Here is a 19,163-nt window from a genome sequence, read left to right as displayed (position 1 = left end):
TGGAGTGAGACCTGGAGAGGGAGGGCTGGGGAGGAAGTCTTCCCACACCTCGAAGGCTGAATGAACTATGGGATGGGGATATGGGTTGAGTCCTTGGGCAGGAGGGTCCTGCAGGAATGGAGGGATGGAGCCCCCTCTAGAGGACGGAAAGAGACCTGCTTTCCTTTGTTTGGAGAAAGAACCAAGGAAGTTTGTCCTTCAATTGATATAATTGATAAACAAGACTGTGCTTCCAAACAAACTGGAAGCGGGTGGGGATTAAAGGGAAGCGGGAAGGAGAGGAAGGATCGGGACCTGGGACGAAGGCAGATCTGAGCTTGGGAGAGAAGCTGACAATAAACATGGTGCTCCTCACTCATTCTTTGAGTGACAAAGTGTCTGTTGGTCTAACAGAGACATTTTCTTCCCAGTCCTGTGACCTTTTCCAGACCCAAAGGGCCTATAGAGGCTTCTCTAGGCCTTCCTTAACCATCACCTGCTGCAGCAGACCACCTGTGGTTTCTGCTAACATCCAGGTTTCCTAGTTCCCATCCAGACTTACTGAGCTGTCATTTCTGGGGATAGGATCTGAGAGCTCCTTCTTTTAGCATGCAACCCAGTGGATGCTTGTCCACAGCCAAGTTCAGGAACCAGCATTCTCACTGCTTATGAGATGCAATGCTGTTAGGAGTGGTACCTGTCCTGGAGTTTGGGGTAACAATGGGGGCCGGCAATGAGCTTTGGAAAGCAGGCTGAGATTACTGGAAAATGTGACCATTGGCATTTGCACGATGGCCTCTGTGATGGGGTGCTTCATTCCAGGGCACCTTGTCTGTCTTCTGAGATGCTATTCCCCTGTGCCTACAAGGTGTACCTTCTGCTTGTGAGGCCAGAGGGCCCAGGCTGAGGAGGGGGCTCAGAGCTTCCGTGGGGTTGTGCAGCAGGTCTGTGCTTGTTGGTGGAAGTTGGCTTGCCTTGGCCCTGAGATAAATCTGAATCCTTGAGGGGAGTGGGTGAGTGGGATGGATGCACGGATGCACATTCTCTCCTGGCCTCCATGCCGGCTTTTCCTGCTGTTTTTCATTCCAGTTTTTCACTTTTTTTTTTTTTTTTGCATTATTCTAGGCCAACCCCTAAGGTTTGCAGGGCCTGGGACAAGAGTACAAAAGGAGCCTTCATTCCCTCATCTAAAGTTATATATCAAGTAGTATAGGTCCCATCCTCCTACCCTGACAAAAGTACCTTTACAGTGTCATGAAAGGCCAGGTTCAAATTTAGAATTTTTGGACTCCTTGGAGTTCTGCCTGGGAACTTGGGGAGTTAGAGAGCAGGCCCTGGCTGTCTTAGCTCTGCTCCTAACATCCACGTCTGAACTGCTTCTCCCCAGAGGCACAGAACCTGGGCAACTTTATTGTCAGGTATGGCTACATTTACCCCCTGCAAGACCCCAAGAATCTTGTTCTCAAGCCTGATGGCAGCCTCTACCGATTTCAGGTGAGTCTTGGCCTTGACCTTGGGTGTTCATATGGGGTTGATCTAATTTGAAAAGATAATTGGTTGGCTTCATAGTTTCACAGATCAGGACTTCAGAAACGGTGGAGAGGACTAGGGTGGTTTGATCTCTTTAGTCACAGGGTTGGGGTTCATTGAGCCACAGTCCAGTTTTAAAGTGTGGTTTCCCTGGTTTCTTTTACAGACACCGTATTTTTGGCCCACCCAGCAGTGGCCAGCTGAAGATACCGACTATGGTAAATACTCCAGCCCCAACTATGCCTTTTTAGTGCTTAACATGCTGCTTATTTACTTGCTGCATTTTAGTGACATTTGTCTTGCTGTCATCATGACCTTTACGTTGGTTCCCATCTGCACTGGGCATGTCCGCAGGGGCAAGGGACTGGGTGTGCTGAGCGTTCTCTCCCCCTCTCTGAGCACAGCAGCCTCAGGATTAAGGAGGCTGCAGATGGGGTTTTGAAAGATGATGATGATGGAAAATGTCACTGCTTTCGTTTCCAGCCATCTATCTGGCCAAGCGAAATATCAAGAAGAAAGGGATTTTGGAAGAATATGAAAAGGTATGGAGGTGCTTTTAAGTAGAAGTTATTATAATTGAGTGGAATATAGTTTTGGACTGTATTTTCCTCTTTCCCACATCACTACATTCATATGCGCCCTCTTCGACCATCCCTCTATCCAGCTAGCCATCCATTTACTAACTAGAAGCAGCTTGCTGAAGTAAATTTTTCCCTATGTCTAACTTCAGTTTCTCCTGCCATAATTTAAGCGTTGGCTCAATGGCTGCTGGGTAGCTACCCACTTCCTTTGCCATCCCAAAACGATGTGACATAATTAATATGCACTCTAATGGACAACTCCTGGTTAACAAATCTGAACTTGATTTTTTTTTTTGAGACAAGATCTTGCTGTATCACCCAGGCTGAAGTGCAGTGGCACAATCTTGGCTCGCTGCAACCTCCACCTTCCAGGTTCAAGTGATTCTCCTGCCTCGACCTCCCGAGAAGCTGGGGTTACAGGTGCGCACCACCACACCTGGCTAATTTTTGTATTTTTAATAGAGATGAGGTTTCACCATGCTGGCCAGGCTAGTCTCAAACTCCTGACCTCAAGTGATCCGCCTGCCCTGCTTCTCAAAGTGTTGGGATTACAGGCTTGAGCCATAGTGTCTGGCCCAAAGTTCAATTTATGATGGGAAAGTAACAGTGCCGTATAGACTTTTGTTTTAGGCTGGGTGAGCCCAGTTTCCCAAAGAAACATACTAGCCCTCAAAAGGCTAACATGTCTGGGTACAGGGTGACAATCTTGCTGTGTTTTTATTCTTTTTTTTTTTCTTGAGACAACATCCTGCTCCATCACCCAGGCTGGAGTGCAGTCTTTGCTCACTGCAACTTCTGCCTTCTGGGCTCAAGCCTCAGCCTTCCAAGTAGCTGGGACTACAGGCACACACGCCACTATACCCAGCTAATTTTTGTATTTTTTTGTAGAGACGGGGCTTAGGCTAGTCTCAAATTCCTGGGCTCAAGTGATCCACCCACCTCAGCCTCCCGAAGTACTGGGATTACAAGCATGAGCCACCATGCTAGGGCATGTTTTCATTCTTACAAATATGTTTTCAGAAAGGCCGGCATCACATCAATGTTAGGGCTTATTTTTCTAAATTTGCGATGCTCTGTTGTTGACTATCAAGTTTCCAGGTTGGGCGCCTATGATCCCAGTAATTTGGGAAGCCAAGGTGGGAGGATCACTTGAGGCCAGGAGTTCAAGACCAGCCTGGCAACATAGTGAGACCCTATCTCTATGAAAGATTAAAAAGTTAGCCAGGTGTGGTGGCATGCACAGGTGGTCCTAGCTACTGAGGCAGGAGAATGGCTTGAACCCAGGAGTTTGAGGCTGCAGTAAGCTATGATTGTACCACTGTACTCCAGTCTAGGCAATAGAGTGAGACCCTGTCTCTGAAAAGTAAAAATGATTTTCAAGTTCTTTCCCATCTTCCATCCTCACTTCCTAATCAAATTTGGAATACATTTATTTTTACAAAAGTGAAGAAAACCAATAAAAGTGAGGCTCGTTGTAACAGCATTTTGAGAGTTCGGTGCTGTTCCATGAGCAAACACCGTGGTGAAGCCAGCTCAGGCACCATTGGGCTGGGTCTGTGGTTGCCATGAGCCAGGGGTGTGCCCTTGTTGACTTAGAGTTTATTGCTCTCCAGCACATGACATATGTCTTGGGGCTTACTCTTCTCATTTTGTTTTTCTTCTCTAGGAAAATTACAATTTCTTGAATCAAAAAATGAACTATAAGTGGGACTTTGTCATTATGCAGGCCAAAGAGCAGTACAGGTAAGTGAAGGGAGCCATGCTTGTCCTCGCGGTGGCTTTCCTCCCTCTCTTCCTTCTTTGTTTCCTTTTCTTTTATTTTTATTTTTTTGAGACAGAGTCTTGCTCTGTTGCCCAGGCTGGAATACAGTGGTATGATCTCAGCTCACTGCAACCTCTGCCTCCCAGGTTCAAGTGATTCTCCTGCCTTGCCTCCTGAATAGCTGGGATTACAGACACCTGCCACCACGGCCAGCTAATTTTTTTTTTTTTTTTTTTTTTTTTGTATTTTTAGTAGAAACGGGATTTCACCATGTTGGCCAGACTGGTCTTGAACTCCTGACCTGGTGATCAGCCCACCTCAGCCTCCAAAGTGCTGGGATTACAGGCCTGTAATTACATGGGGTACACTGTACCTGGCCTCTTTCCTTTTATTAAAATAAACTTGTTTTTGAGCATTTATGTGCCTAACACTGGACTGGGCAGAGAGAATAAAAAGACACAGCCTCACGGGTCAGACAGATGAAACAATAGACCATGGTGCTGCTGTGAGATGAGGCCGTCTGGCTGGGGTCTGCAGAAGGAGTCGTAGAAATGGCATTGAACTTGGGGCTGCCTAGGAGGGGTCCAGGTGAAGGACAGCAGTTGTGGAGGAAGAGGAGCAGTGTGTTGGGAGGGAGGGGCTCTCCGCAGACAGAACCAGAGCCTGGAGGCAGGAGTGTGTCTGCTGCAGGCAGTTCCTTGTAGCTGCAGCTGAGAGTGCAGAGTGTGAAACTGGCAGAAGTTAGCAAGATGTGAACTAGAGAAGTTAGCAAGAGTGGATCGTGAGAAGGCTTTGTGCTGAGGGCCACGGGGAGCCAGAGAATAATGTTTAAGCAGGGGAGGGATGTACAGTGATCAGATTCTCATGTTAGAACCACACACTGCTCACTTGCATTTGCCTGTTGCAATATCAGAACTGGAACTGGGAGTCCCCTCCAGGGCTCTGCCTTAATGACAGATGGATGCAGATGTTGGGGACAGTGAGTGGTGGGGAGAGGGTGTCCATCAGGACAAGGTTAGGCTATCATAACAAACAGGCCCCAACTCTCAGGGGCTGGAAACCACAAGGTCCATTTCTTGCTGGTGCTCCTCATCCACTGTGGGGCAGCTGGGGCCCTGACATGCTTTCCCTCCCTCCAGGACCCATGCGGAAGGAACAGCACCATCTGGGCTTTGTTGTTGCTTAGCAGGGACAGGGATTTCCTGTGTGTATCAATCAGAGCAACCCTGTCATCATGCTCATGAGTCACAAGGCAAAGCAGGTCAACTTCGAAGGATGGTGGGTGGGGACATAGAATCCTACCAGGTGCCTGAGAAGAAGGAGAGCTGGGAACATCTGGTGACCCATACCAGTGATTACAAAAACAGATGATCTCCCCGGTCCAGCCTCACTCACTGTGACAGACCCGAATCCAGGAAGGTCTAAACTTGCTGGGCTGGATGGGGAAAATATGATTCTCAGCCAGCAGCCTAGACATTGGAGTAGTGATGAACACTGTTCATGGGACAGCTGGTCTGGGAAAGATAGTTTCTTCTGGTGGAACAGCTTTATTGCCCTCCATGGGGGAAAATATGTTCTTAGGGTTTAGAATCAGGTAGAACATCTGTGAGAGAGCTGCCTCTGCTCGTTAGCCACAAACGCGTTTCTACCTGGGCACATTTGAAGCAAAACAACGTGGGTTATCTTTAATTACTTGCATTTGTTCATAATGCATCATTTGGTGGTTTTTGGGTGCTGTCTCACTTTATGTTTGTGTGGGAAAACACTTATAATAATAATGATTGTCACCATTCATTTCTACAAATGGGGAAACTGCGGCTTAGGGAGTTGAAAATTACTTAGCTGAGGTCGCTTGGTGAGATAATGGTAGAACTTGGGCTGATATGACTTAATTCCATTCGTTGCACCAGTTTTGAGTTTCTGATGGGTTCCAGTACTGGGCTGGGCTCCAGGGACACAAAGAAGGGTAAGATGTGCCCATCTCCCTCAGCCCCTCCATCCCGTCCTCCTCCTGTCTGGTCTGAGCGGGGCGATCCCAGCAATCCACAGGACCATGAACCCTGACATCTGCTTTCCAGGGCCCTCTATGTCCTCTTGCAGCTCGGAGCTGTTTTCAGTGATCTCTGCAGGTCCACTACCCAGGCCTTGGCCTCAGTCGGGATAAAACGCTGTGCTGCCGAGATCCTGGGACATTCCCCTCTTCCATTCACTTCCAGGTGCCCTGGAATGGGCGATTCCTAAAAAGCTTGCTCCATTTGAAATGGCTTTTCCCCACTAATTTTATGGCTTAAAGGCTGCCTCTGATTTCAGATTTAGAGTCTCAGCACAAAATGAGGTTTTCCATGTAGGTTGGCCCATGAAGTAGTCATTTTGTTTTGGTAAGTCCTCTCTTCCAAGTTCCAGACTCAGCATCCAGCTGCCTACTCAAGAGCTCATGTTGCTGTCAAACCTCAAACTTACCTTGTCCGTATTTGAATGTTTTGCCCTCACTCTCCAAACCTCTTCCTCCAGTATCACCCATATCAGTACCTCTGCTGCTTCTACACTGGTTGAGTCAACCTCGCCATCACCTGAACCATGGCAAATCCTCCGAACTGGCCTCTCTCCTCCCATTTCACCCCCCATGTTTGAAACACAAGTAAGAAACATGTTTGAAACACACTCCACCTTCTCTGGCTGTCAGGGAGAATGCTCACTTGCAATGTCACGTCCTCAAAGAGGCTTTTTCTGATTAGCCTCTTTCTAATTACTGCATTCAGATCATCCTAAACTTAGTGGCTCAAAACAGCAACAATTATTTTACTGTATGTCCTGACTTCTATAGGTTAGGGATTTGGGAATGTCTTGGCTGAGTAGTTCTGACTCAGAGTCTCTTGAGTGGTTGCTGTCAGACAGCTAGAGATGGGGGCCTGGAGCAACTGGGGGCTGGCTGCCATTTCTTGCTCTCTTCTTGTAGCCTCTCAGTGTGGTCTAGCTTGAGCTTCCTCACAGCATGGCGGCCTCAGGGAGGGTTGTGAGATTGCTCACAGATGTTTGGGGACTTCAAGACCACATATGCCAGTAAGGAAGGTGGCAGCTGTCCCACCATTTGTGGCCATGTCTGACGTCCCATGTTGGTAGAAACCATCACAAAATCCCACCTGGCTTCAAGGGGAAGAGACATAGACCCACATCTTTCAATGGAAAGAGTGACAAAGAATTGTAGACATATTTAAAAATCACCACAGGGACCATTCCTGATTCTACATGATGGTACCCTGAATGTTTCCTTATGGCACATAACACAATTTGCAATTCTGTATTGATCCTTTGTGTATGTGATGTTTAGTCCAAAGGCTACTCAAAGGTGGGGACTATGTCTGTTTGATTCTTTGACTGTGTGTGTGATGTTTAGTCCAAAAGCTACTCGAGATCAGGGCATATGTCGTTTGGTTCACCAGTAGACTCCCAGTGCTTGGAAAATAGTGGAAGATCAATGAATACATGAATGAACAAATGAATGAATGAGCGAATGAATAAGCAAATGCTGTTGCTGGAAAAAAAAATCACAATATGACAAACTAAAGTAATTGCGAGTTCACTAACTCTCTTGCATTCCATTTATCACAACTCTCCTCTACTAACATCTGTCTCAGAAAAGCAGAAGAGCAAAGCCGGAAAGGACCCGTGGGGTCAATCAGAGAGTGACTCTATTTGCAAGACTCTCCAGCATTGTGGAAACTCTGCAATGCCTCAGCCCACTTGTGGCCCATGCTCCTGAGGTCAGGGGCTAGTTAACCTGGTCGAAAATCGAGTTAGGCTGTCTGTGGGAAGTTGGAACAACAGCGTTTATGTTTAATTTCCAGAGGAGGCTGATGGAACGCCCAAATGGAATGGCACTGTTCACCATCTGGCTTCCTGGGTGTTATGATGTTTTTCACAGTACATTAACGGGGAGATGAATCCACTGACTCTGTCTCGCAGAGGACGTGTGCGTCATCCCACGTTGCCTGGGAAAACAAGCATTAACAAGTGTGAGAGCCGGTCGCCGTGGCAATGGTACAGAAGGGGCCCATGGCATGATGATTAGTGTTACTTTGCCCCTGGAGAAAGAAGGCCCTGCATCATTTCCCATCCGGAGTTGGAAAGGGAGAGACTGAGAGATAAAAAAGGAAAATCAACAGCCTTTTTATTTTTTTTTTTTGAGATGGAATTTCGCTCTTGTTGGCCAGGCTGGAGTGCAATGGCGTGATCTCAACTCACTGCAACCTCTGCCTCCTGGGTTCAAGCGATTCTCCTGCCTCAGCCTCCTGAGTAGCTGGAATTACAGGCGCGTGCTACCACGACTGGCAAATTTTTATATTTTTAGTAGAGATGGAGTTTTACCATGCTGGTCAGGCTGGTCTTGAACTCCTCACCTCAAGTGATCTGCCCACCTCGGCCTCCTAAAGTGCTGGGATTACAGGTGTGAGCCACTGCACTGGGCCATGAATAACCTTTATTAGCAATGAGGTGTGTTCAGGAAAAGCCCCGACTTGGCACAAACGCTTTGCAGACACAGGCAGGGAGGAGAGAGAACTCTCCAGACCAGTATCTTCGTCACCATCGCACAGGTGCCTGTCCAGACGTTGACTGTGTTGTTTGCCCAGACAGGGAAAAGTTAAGAAGCCAGGAGGTCAAATGTCAGCCTGGAAGGTCACCCATGCATGCTGAACTCCAGTGGTGAAGTTGGTGGAGTTGGTTTCATTTAGGGCTAGTGGCAGCAGCATGATCTCAGGCAGCACTGTGCTGTCCAGGGGAGCTAGACCCCAGACCCGACTCCCAAGTGCAAATCTCACTTCTTCCAGTCGCTGCCAGTGTGACCCTCGTGGGCTGGTGGGGCATTCACCCCCTCTTTGTTTCAGTGCCCTGAACTTTGAAGTGAGAAAAGGCCACTGAGAGGATTAGGTGAGATTAAAAGAGTTAGGACGTGTCAAAGTGGTTAGAATAGTACTAGTACGTAAGTGTGATGTCAGTGCTTGCTGTATTCATTATTATTATGGTATAAGTGAATTACGTGGGCAGGCTGGGAGAGGGGTGTAGGTCCTCAGGAACGGGGGGCATCACTGATCAAAAGCTACAAAGTCTTACTGGCCTTAAACATGGCTTTTGGCTTTTCAGGGCTGGAAAGGAGAGGAACAAAGCAGATAGATATGCCCTGGACTGCCAGGAGAAGGCATACTGGCTGGTGCACCGATGCCCTGTGAGTACCCTCCTGCCTGGTTTGCTCTGTCTCTTCCTGTGCCTCCCTCCTCTATCCTGCACCCTCCATGCCTGTTGCCAACTCCCCTTTCTCTAGGGTGAGAATTGGAGCAGCAGGAGGAGCTGCTCAGTGTTGGGTTACCATCCAAGTGCCTCTTGGCCAGAAAAGGAAGTTCTCTGTCTGGACAGGGTTTGCTCATGGCCCATTGGTGTTAGGTAGGAAGGAACCTGGATGACTTTGTCTTTTATGAGGGCTGGGACTTTTCTTTGCCAGGATACCATACCTTGGGAAAGGAATATAAGGAGAAAATTAGAACACAGGCTCCAACATAGAAATGTGGAGCGCCATTAGACAGGAAACGCATGGTCGGTGTTCTCCTTTGTGTCTCTGGCTCCCTCTCCTAGATCCAGTTCCAGCAGCTGCGATGGGAGGAGGAGAAGGAATACGTCTGTGTTGAGCTTCTTGCTTGGAGCACACTGAATCTCTGACTTTGAGACTTTCAGAGACCTAGAGAGACAAGCTGTACAGAGTTGGTTTAACTTGTCCCAGCTTATCACTGGGAAATGGTAGCCTCATCCCACAGCACAGAGAAGTGGGCTCCGATTGCCACATCCTGGGATTAACTCTGCTATCTCAGTTTCCTCCTGTCTCAGCCCCCTGTGCTGCCTCTGGGTCATGGGAGGTAGAAGATGTGAACCAGATTCTGGAAACTGAAGAGTCAGAAAGAAATGTTCTTTCCCCTTTTCCTTTAGCTTTCTTGCCTGCCAGGTATCAGAAATTCTCAGAACCAGAAAGAGAACTGAGTGAGACCTGGTGTCAGAGATTATGGGTTTTTGAACTTCAATCCCATCTGATTTTGGCTGTTTTGCTTATTTTCTTTATATACTCAAAACAGATTCTCCTAAGGTGCTCCACCCTGCGGGGGCATGGGTTTGGCTGCTGTGTTGCCAAGGTAAAGGTTCTGAGGTTGATCCCCAAGTAGCTTGTTTGATTTTTCCCTGTAAAAGGAAAACCAGTTTACAGATGCCTGACACAGGTCTCCAGGGGGTTGGGTAACAGAGCACAGGGTCCTGGAGACAAGCATGCCTCCCAGTTGGTAGTGTAGAAGCAAGCTCTTTGTATGAGAAGGAGCCACACATTGCTTGTGTGTTCCAGAAGAAGCACTCCATGGTGAGGATAAGGAGATGTGGTGGATGTGCCACATTTGGCAAGATGCCTTGGTGCCCAGTGGTCCCATGTGCAAGGGAGCCCTGCTTCTTTCAAGGTGAAGAGTGGCTTCTATATTGCTGTACTATATGCAGAGACTCCTCACTGTGGGAATGCCGATGTGACTGCATTCCTTGCAAAGCTACATAGACTGGCTATGCACGCCATCTGCCCAGGGTCTCTCTCCTCCCCTCTGTCCCTGTAACTTGGAGGTCTATAAAATGACAATTGATCATCCAGGTTTTCCTTAGTTCTCCTGGAGTAACCTCTCAGCCCCAACTAGGCAAGTGGCTGAGTGGCTCTTCACAGCATGATGCAGAATCACATAAATATGACAACGTGTCTCTATGACCACCACCTCCCCCTCCCCCATCTCCACCACCATAATCCTCATCCCATCTCCCACTCCCTCACCTCCCTTATCTCCCTGACCTCTACCACCTCTCTTACTTCCCCCACTTTCTCCACCACCCTTATTGCCATTGTCATTGTTGTCATTGTCATCATCACCATTACAGCAGACATGAACTGAGAACTCCCAGTGAGCACACTGGGTGCTATGCTAAGCCTTCTGCATTTTTTTTTTTTTTTTGAGACGAAGTCTTACTCTGTCACCAGGCTGGAGTGTAGGGGCATGATCTCAGTTCACTGCAACCTTTGCCTCCCTAGTTCAAGTGATTCTCCTGCCTCAGCATCCCGAGTAGCTGGGACTATAGGTGCATGCCACCATGCCCAGCTAATTTTTTGTATATTTAGTAGAGACAGGGTTTTACCATGTTAGCCAGGATGGTCTCAATCTCCTGACATTGTGATCCACTCACCTCGGCCTCCTAAAGTGCTGGGATTGTGAGCCACCTCCCCTACTTGGCTGGCCGCCTTCTGCATTCTGGCCGCCTTCTGCATTCGTATTGAACCTTTGCAGCCCTGTATGGAAGGCATTATTATTATTCTGATTTTACTGATAAGCAAGTAAAAGCTCAAGGATGTTGCTAATTTCTCCAAAGTTACACAGCTAGTAAGCCCAGAGGGTCTGACTGTGGAGCCTCCCCCGCAACCCCCAACCCGCCCCTGCTTAGCCTTGTGCGCTTCTGCTTCTCATGGCAATGTCTTAGCGAGGTTCAGCCCTTTGGTATCCTCCTGGGTCATTAGAATGTTGCCCGCGTCACTGCTGCTCTAAGAAGCCGAATGCCTGGGTCCACACATTCCTGGTCTCTCTGACAGCACTGGGGACCCAAGTTCAGCATGAGGATTTGACGGACTCAGAGTCGTGCTAGAACTTCCAGGATGTGAGACTGCTCCCCACATCTAGCCTCTCTCATGGCTTCTCCCTAAGTGAAAAACAGATCAGTAGTCAAAGATGAGGCAGGAGTGCAGTGGCCCCACTCTCTGCGATTTTCTTAAAATGCTTCCCGTCTCTTGTTGGCCTGCGTGGGTGGAAAGTAACCTGTTTGAAGAGCATCTCAGTCGAGAAATTGAGCAATCTGACAGGCTCAGGAAACTCTGGAACTCACAGACTGCCAGACTGTCTCCAGCAGACCCAAACAAACCATCAGTTCAATGGGAAAAAAGCCAGCCAAGGCAAACCAAGCACTTGGCGCTGTGGAGTCTCATGGCCACTCTGTGTCAGGCTGTAACCAACGATTGTAGAGTGAGACGCAGCCCGCGGCTACTGAACCGACTCATGCACTTGTTCATTTGTCTGTTCATTGATCCGTGAAACCTTCATTGAGCCTTGCCTTTGTCCCAGGGAAGGGGTTAGGTGCTGGGTGTGAAATAACAGCCAAGAGTCATTGAGCGTTTCTCTGTGCCTGTGTCAAGCTCTAGACACAGAGGACCTCATTTACGCCTGATGCTGTGAAGTAGGGAATATCACCATCCCCATTATTTAGATGGAGAAATTGAGGCTAATGGAGATTCAGTAGCCTGCTCAGTTCTGGGAGAGGAAGCCACATCTGTCTGATGGCAAACTTGATATGCTGCTTCTGTGTAAGGAGCCCCTACCTGTGGTCCCTCTCTCAGCTCAAAGAGCTCAAAAGCCAAATTGCTGGAGCACAGGTGAGTGGCACTCTCCCAGAGATAAGACCTAAATGCAGAAGGGGCACAGCAAGAGGGTGACTGATTTAGAAAGGCAGGGTGGAATGTCTGATAGATGCTGTATTAGGGAGTTCATCACTGGCAAAGGCCAAGAGCCCACATGGGTGGCGGTAGTTGGTAGTTGAGGGCTCTGACCTGAATTCCTATCTGAAGCCCAAATGCCACCTGGGATTCAGCATCCTGTAATGAAGGAAAATGATGTTCCTCACCCATTTTTTATGCAAATGGAACTAAGTACAGATCTGAGCACGATGCAAACAGCAGCGAGTTTTTTAAATGAACAAGGGGAGAAAGTGCTCCCTTAGACAGTCCTGTGGAGGCCTTCCCTGCATCTTTGCTGGGCCATCTGTGACTTCTTGCCTGCCAAGGATTTAGTCTGAGGCTGCTTTCTGGCGGTGGATAAGCTAAATCAAGTGATGTCTTATCTGCATATCAAGCTAAATGACCCTTGTTTCAACCACATATGCAGACGTCTGCCAGAGAAGGAGATATCTGCCCTCCATTTCCCATTGAACTTGTGCTAAATGTCTGACAATGGAAAATGGCAAAATAAATTGAGGTATATTAACAGGATGGAACACTGTGAGGCTATTCAAATAGTATTTTCAAAGGCCATTCATTGACCTAGGAAAATGGTCTGACATATAATGTGGATTTTTTTTTTTTTGAGACAGAGTCTCGCTCTGGAGTGCAGTGGCATCGTCTCAGTGCACTGCAATCTCCACCTCCCAGGTTCAAGCGATTCTCCTGCCTCCGCCTCCCGAGTAGCTGGAATTACAGGCGCCTGCCACCATGCCTGGCTAATTTTTGTATTTTTGGTGGAGTCACGTTGTTCAAGCTGGTCTTGAACTCCTGACCTCAAGTGATCCACCCGCCTCAGCCTCCCAAAGTGCTGGGATTACAGGTGTGAGCCACTGTGCCTAGCCTGACATATAATGTTATATTATAAAACCAGGGTGGAATGCTCCTTGTGCTCTGGTCCAAAAAATAAATAAATTAATAACATATATTTTGTGAATATCTGCTCTGTGCCAGGCACTTACTGGGCAACGGGGACATTTGGATTATGAGCCAAGGCAGACATTGTTCATGACCTCAAGGAGTTCACTGTAGTCTGGTGGAAAGATAAAGACAAAAATGATTAAACTAATGAATGAGCAACCACAGAATGCCATGGCAGCGGGTAGGAAGCAGGGGCCCTGCATCAGGTTGGGGGGGTCAGGGAACACAGGACACAGGATTTGGAGAGTGACATTCAAGCCAACATCCTCTGGGAGCTAACTTTCCTGATGCTGCATAGTAAAATTGTCTCCCTGTTTTGCCTCATCTCTATTTTTTTTTTTTGAGGTAAAGGCTTGCTTTGTCACCCAGGCTGGAGTGCAATGACGTGATCTCGGCTCACTGCAACCTCTACCTCCTGGGTTCAAGTGATGCTCCTGCCTCAACCTCCCAAGTAGCTGGGATTACAGGCGTGTGCCACCACACCCGGCTAACTTTTTTGTATCTTTAGTAGAGACAGGGTTTCACGATGTTGGCCATCGAACTCCTCTCCTCATGATCTGCCCACCTCAGCCTCCCAAAGTGCTGGGATTATGGGTGTGAGGCATGTGCCCAACTTCATCTCGATTTCTTTTCCTTGTTTTATTTTGTTTAGAAAATGAGTTAGTGCCTTACTTATTATTTGTTTTCTGTTCCATGCATCAGAAGAGTCTGATACTTTTGAAAAGAGAGTGAAATGAGAGAAGGAGGAGCGGGGACACACGATGGAGTGCCACCAAGAGGTGTCCATTAGCTCCCATGCTGGCCCTGCTCTGCATGTGGGTTCCTGGGAACGCTGCCTCCTCACGAGCAGTTGTCAGGAGCACAGTAGCCCCTTTCCTGATCTGAATGATAAGGCATTCAGCAAATTGCCTCTTTGGCTTACGCCCAAGGACTGTTGTTGTCGGGGGGTCACACCCTGGTGTTCACAGTTCCTCTGGGTGAAGGAGGGGAGGCTTCCTGTGTCAGGCACCAGGGCAGAAAGTGCCTGCTACCTCCTTATCTGTGGGTGGCACCCTGCAGGATGCACCCTCTGCCCTTACTTCCTGGGCACTGACAGTCAGTTCTGGTTATCTTCATCTGAACACCCTGTTGTGTGCCAGAAACTGCGTCAGCAGCACTCTGGTGACGATTGCAATGGATCAAAGACTTTACACTAGCTGATGAATGAAGAAACGGATGAATGAAAGGAGCCAGGGAGTCACTGAAACCAGCAGAGTCAGAAAGGTGGCCCCCTCACGAGTTTTGAGGGCAGGGGACTGGAATGGGACCACAGCTTGATTGGGAACAACTGAGACTTAAAAGGCTGCTGCCCCCAGAGGTGCAAGAGCCCAGGCAGCAGCAGCCAGATAACTGCCTGGCTGTTCTGTAGGGAAGGGGCGAGGAGAACCAGCTTGGGACTGGAACTGGGCAGGCTGGCAGCATCATAAAGCCGAGTGGGTGGCTGCGGGTCTGAGAGTCTAAGGCTGTCTGTCCTGGCAGCTGAGAGCACAGCAGAGTCTATCTCAGTTGTGCAGTGCACTGTTGAGCACTGGGGCAACCACATTTATATCAGAGCCTGGGGCACATTGGAAGGAAAGAACTAGATAACAAATTCAAGACTGTGGCAGACAAACGCACTGAAGTCACTGAGGCTGCGAGTGCCTGTGGAAGAGCAGCCAGACAATGGTTGTAGGGCATCGTGGGTGCAGGCTATGTGAGTGTGAGTGCATGTCACTGTGTCAGGGTGTGCATGTACACGAGTGTGAGTGTGCGAATGTACATGTATGACTATGTACATGTGCGTAAGTGAGCATGTATATAAGTGTGCATATGTACATGTGAGAGTGCATGCATGCATGTAAACATGTATGTGTGTGAATGTGTATGTGTGAGCATGCATAGGTGTGTGCATATATGTGAGCATGTTTGTGTGTATTCATTCTCATAGTACTATAAAAAAACACTCAAGAGTGGGTATGTATGTATGTGTGTATGTATTTATTTATTTATAGTTAGAGTCTTGCTCTGTTGCCCAGGCTGGAGTGCAGTGGCACAATCTCGGCTCACTGCAACCTCTGTCTCCTGGGTTCAAGCAATTCTCCTGCCTCAGCCTCCTGAGTAACTGGGATTACAGGCACATGCCACCATGCCCAGCTAATTTTTGTATTTTTAGTAGGGACAGGGTTTCACTATGCTGGCCAGGCTGGTCTTGAACTCCTGACCTTGTGATCCGCCAGCCTCAGCCTCCCAAAATGCTGGGATTACAGGCATGAGCCACTGCATCTGGCCAAGACTGGGTAATTTATAAAAGAAAGAGGTTTAATTGACTCACAATTCTGCATGGCTGGGGAAGTCTCAGGAAACACACAATCACAGTGGAAGGGGAAAGGCAGGTCTGATATGGCAAGAGAGGACTGACATGGCAGGTCTGACATGGCAGGTTTCAGGTGAGAGATAGTGAGTATATAAAAGAGAAACTGTCGGACATTTATAAAACCATCAGATCTCATGAGAACTTACTATCATGAGAACAGCATGGGGGATACCACCCCCCATGATCCAATTACCTCTCACCACGTCTCTCCCTCAATCCCTGGGATTATGGAGATTACAATTCAAGATGATATTTGGATGTGGACACAGAGCCAAGCCATATTAATGTGTGTGTATGTGTGTGTGTGTGCATGTGTCAGGGCCTGCATGTGAGTGTGCATATACATGTATGAGAGTGTGTGTGTGATTGTGAGAGTCTGTGAAAGTGCCAAAGTGTGTGCATGAAGTCTGTCTTCAGTTATGCAGCAGGATTTCTCCACACCAGATTCAGGGGGCAACTCCTAGAACCCTTTTTTGCCAAAGACACTGAGTCTGCTGAGCCCCTGCCATGTGAAGTTAGATCCCATGCTGTCATCCCTTCAACACACCTCTCTCAACAGTAATTTATTCTCTGTGTGATTAATTGCTGAGTGGCTACCTCCCCCTTGAGACTGGGAGTGCCTCACTATGCCTGCTGGGGATGCCTCCTGAGCAGTAGTCTCAGGGCACACTCACCATGGGCTCCCCAGTGCTCAGCACAATGTCCAGCACATAGGAAGTGCCCCATAGATATTTGCTGATCAAGATCCACTTGTAACAACTAGGGTAAGGATGGCCATTTCCTTTCCCTGTCCTCCTCCCCACCCACTTTCTATTGCCTGCTCCTTTCTCTTTCCTGTGTCATCTTGTCTGCATGTATTTGCCGCCATGGTAGCCCACTGAGCTAGGTTGCTAGATTTAGCAGATAAAATGCAGGAAACTTGGTTACATTTGAATTTCAGACACACAAAAAATAATTTTTAAGTAAAATATATTTTGTATATTTAGTATAAATATATAATAAGCATCAAAATATTGGGACAGAAATCATTTGCTGTTTATCTGAAATTAACTGGACTTCCTACATTTTATGTGTCAGTCTTACATCTGAGCTGAAACCCAGTCTGATCCCATGGATGAGGCTGAATCTGATGGCTAGAAAACCCAGTTGCTTCCCAACTCTCTGCTTCAGTGTAGCTACCTTGGTCACGTGTGCTGAGCAGTGGGTGCATCACACCTGCATGAGGGAAGTGAAAGACCCAAATTTTTGACCTCAAAGAGTCAAGGAGTTGAGAGAGACCAAGTACTATTTTCTGGAGAGTTGGGTTACCTGCTGGCAAAGGGAACTAGCAGAGATCACAGTCCCAGCTTTGGGCCATGCTTTTACATGTGTGATCTTAAAATGAATACAGCCCCTTGCTCAGCAATAGCTACCTTCCACTGAGAGTTTCACACCCTGTCTTGTTAAATCTTCACAAGAACCTGCCATGTAGGAGGTTTCTCAGTTTCTTAGAGAGGTTAGCAAGTGCAGAGACAAGGAGTGTTTTCCAGGATCTTCTGCACAGCCGGGAAGAACCAGGATTGGCACCCAGAGGTGACTGACAAGCCTATACTCTCCCAAAGCACTGCTCTGTCATTTCTCTTTTCCCACTCAGCCCGAGACAGAAACCACAGAGTGAGGGGAAGGAGCACCGTGGGAAGAGTCAGGAGGCCCATGTATTAGTCTCAGTGAACTCTTTTGTTGCCTGAATGTTATCTATCCATATGCCCACTCACCTATCCACCCATCTACTCATTCAACCATCCATCCATCCATCCATCCATCCATCCATCCATTCCATCCATCCATTCATCCAACCATATATCCCTCCATCTATCCATCTCACTATGGTGCTGAGTTTGTCATTCACCTGTCTATCCATCCATCCATCTCTTCACCCATCCATTCACCATTCACATATCACCCATTTACTCATCCATCCATCCATGCACCCATCCTTCCATCTGTCTATCCCACTATGGTGTTGAGTTTGCCATTCATCTGTCCATCCATCCATCCATCCATCCATCCATCCATCCATCCATCCATCTGTTCATCTCTTCACCTCCCACTCACCATCTACCTACCACCCATTTACCTATTCATCCATCCATACATCCATCCATCCATTTCTCCTCCCCTCCCCCTTTCCATTCATACACTACCCCATCCATCCATCTCACTATGGTGCTTGGGATGCCATTCATCTGTCTGTCCGTCCATCCATCCATCCATCCATCCATCCATCCATCCATCCACGCATTCATCCATCCATTTATTAACTCACCCTCCATCCACCTACCATCCATTTACCCATCCATCCATCCATCCATCCATCCATCCCTTCCTTCCTCCTTCCCTCCCCCCCTCCTTCCCTCCCTCCTGCCATCCATCCCACTTGGGTACTGGGAATGCCATTCATGTACTGGCCGTCCATATATCCATTTACTCACCCACCCATCTACCATCTACCGGCCACCCATTTACCTATACATCCATCCACTCATCTATGCATCCCACTATGGTGCTAGGAATGCCAACCACCTGTCCATTTTTTCATCCACCCACCCATCATCCATCCTTCTCTCCATCTGTCCTTCAATATCACTATGTTAGGTGCTGGGGATACTGGGAGGCAGAACAGCCCTCATCAAGCTCACCAGCTCACCTGTAGGGTTTCCATGCCCTCAAATCTCCCTGTGGGCTAGACCACAAGCTCTTCTTAGCTCCATCTCACAACTGGCAGCTTAACTGAGACCCAAAGTTAACCGGAAACTGGAGACTCTCCTGTAATGATCCTTATGTTGTTTTTATTCCATTTAGCCTGGAATGGACAATGTGCTGGACTATGGCCTGGACCGAGTGACCAATCCGAATGAAGTCAAGGTAAACCAGGTATGTCTCTACAGCATAGTTTGGGTAGGGCCTAGGTTGGATTCTGGGGCAGGGAAGGTGTCCACATGTCTAGTCATGTCTGTTGGGGCAATGACATCTTCTCTTTGAGACTGCCAAAGACGGGAGGACTATGCTCTCTGTGGGACTCAGAGTTGGGCAGGAAGTGGGGCCATGGCAGGATGCTGGGTAAGGAGAAATTACGATTGAAGAGAGACAGAGGATGTAGAGTGCAGGGAAGAGCTGAAGGGATCTAGATGGGTAGTTTCCAAACTTTTCTGAGTCACTTCCCCTTTGAAAATCTGATGAAAGTTTTGAGCTCATTCCACTCAAAGATGTATAGACAGACGTTCTGTACATAGTTTCAGCCAGTTAGTTGACCCTGAGGAAACTGTATGCCCCAGACTCAAAACTCTTGAATCAGCTTTGGATTCAACCTTAATCCACATGATGGGACCTGGACTATAACACTTCCTTTCACATCCC

The 19,163-nt window shown here is 48.0% G+C and overlaps 1 protein-coding gene across 2 annotated transcripts in view; it reads left to right on the top strand.

The window, feature by feature from the left end:
- The window catches only part of RGS9 (regulator of G protein signaling 9), an 88,403-nt gene that overhangs the window by 21,032 nt on the left and 48,208 nt on the right, over nt 1-19,163 (top strand). Inside the window, exons 4-9 of one of the 2 annotated variants that reach the window (XM_035301622.3) lie at nt 1,367-1,473; nt 1,676-1,727; nt 1,993-2,051; nt 3,757-3,833; nt 8,992-9,073; nt 18,609-18,671. In XM_035301622.3, coding sequence (XP_035157513.2) covers nt 1,367-1,473; nt 1,676-1,727; nt 1,993-2,051; nt 3,757-3,833; nt 8,992-9,073; nt 18,609-18,671 — 440 coding nt within the window. Of the gene's footprint in view, nt 1-1,366; nt 1,474-1,675; nt 1,728-1,992; nt 2,052-3,756; nt 3,834-8,991; nt 9,074-18,608; nt 18,681-19,163 lie in introns of both variants that reach the window. The other variant, XM_035301621.3, reaches the window with a different exon arrangement.

The sequence above is a fragment of the Callithrix jacchus genome, chromosome 5 (assembly GCF_049354715.1).
Source record: "Callithrix jacchus isolate 240 chromosome 5, calJac240_pri, whole genome shotgun sequence".
NCBI classification, from domain to species: domain Eukaryota; kingdom Metazoa; phylum Chordata; class Mammalia; order Primates; family Cebidae; genus Callithrix; species Callithrix jacchus.
This window is presented reverse-complemented; position numbering and strand designations above follow the sequence as displayed.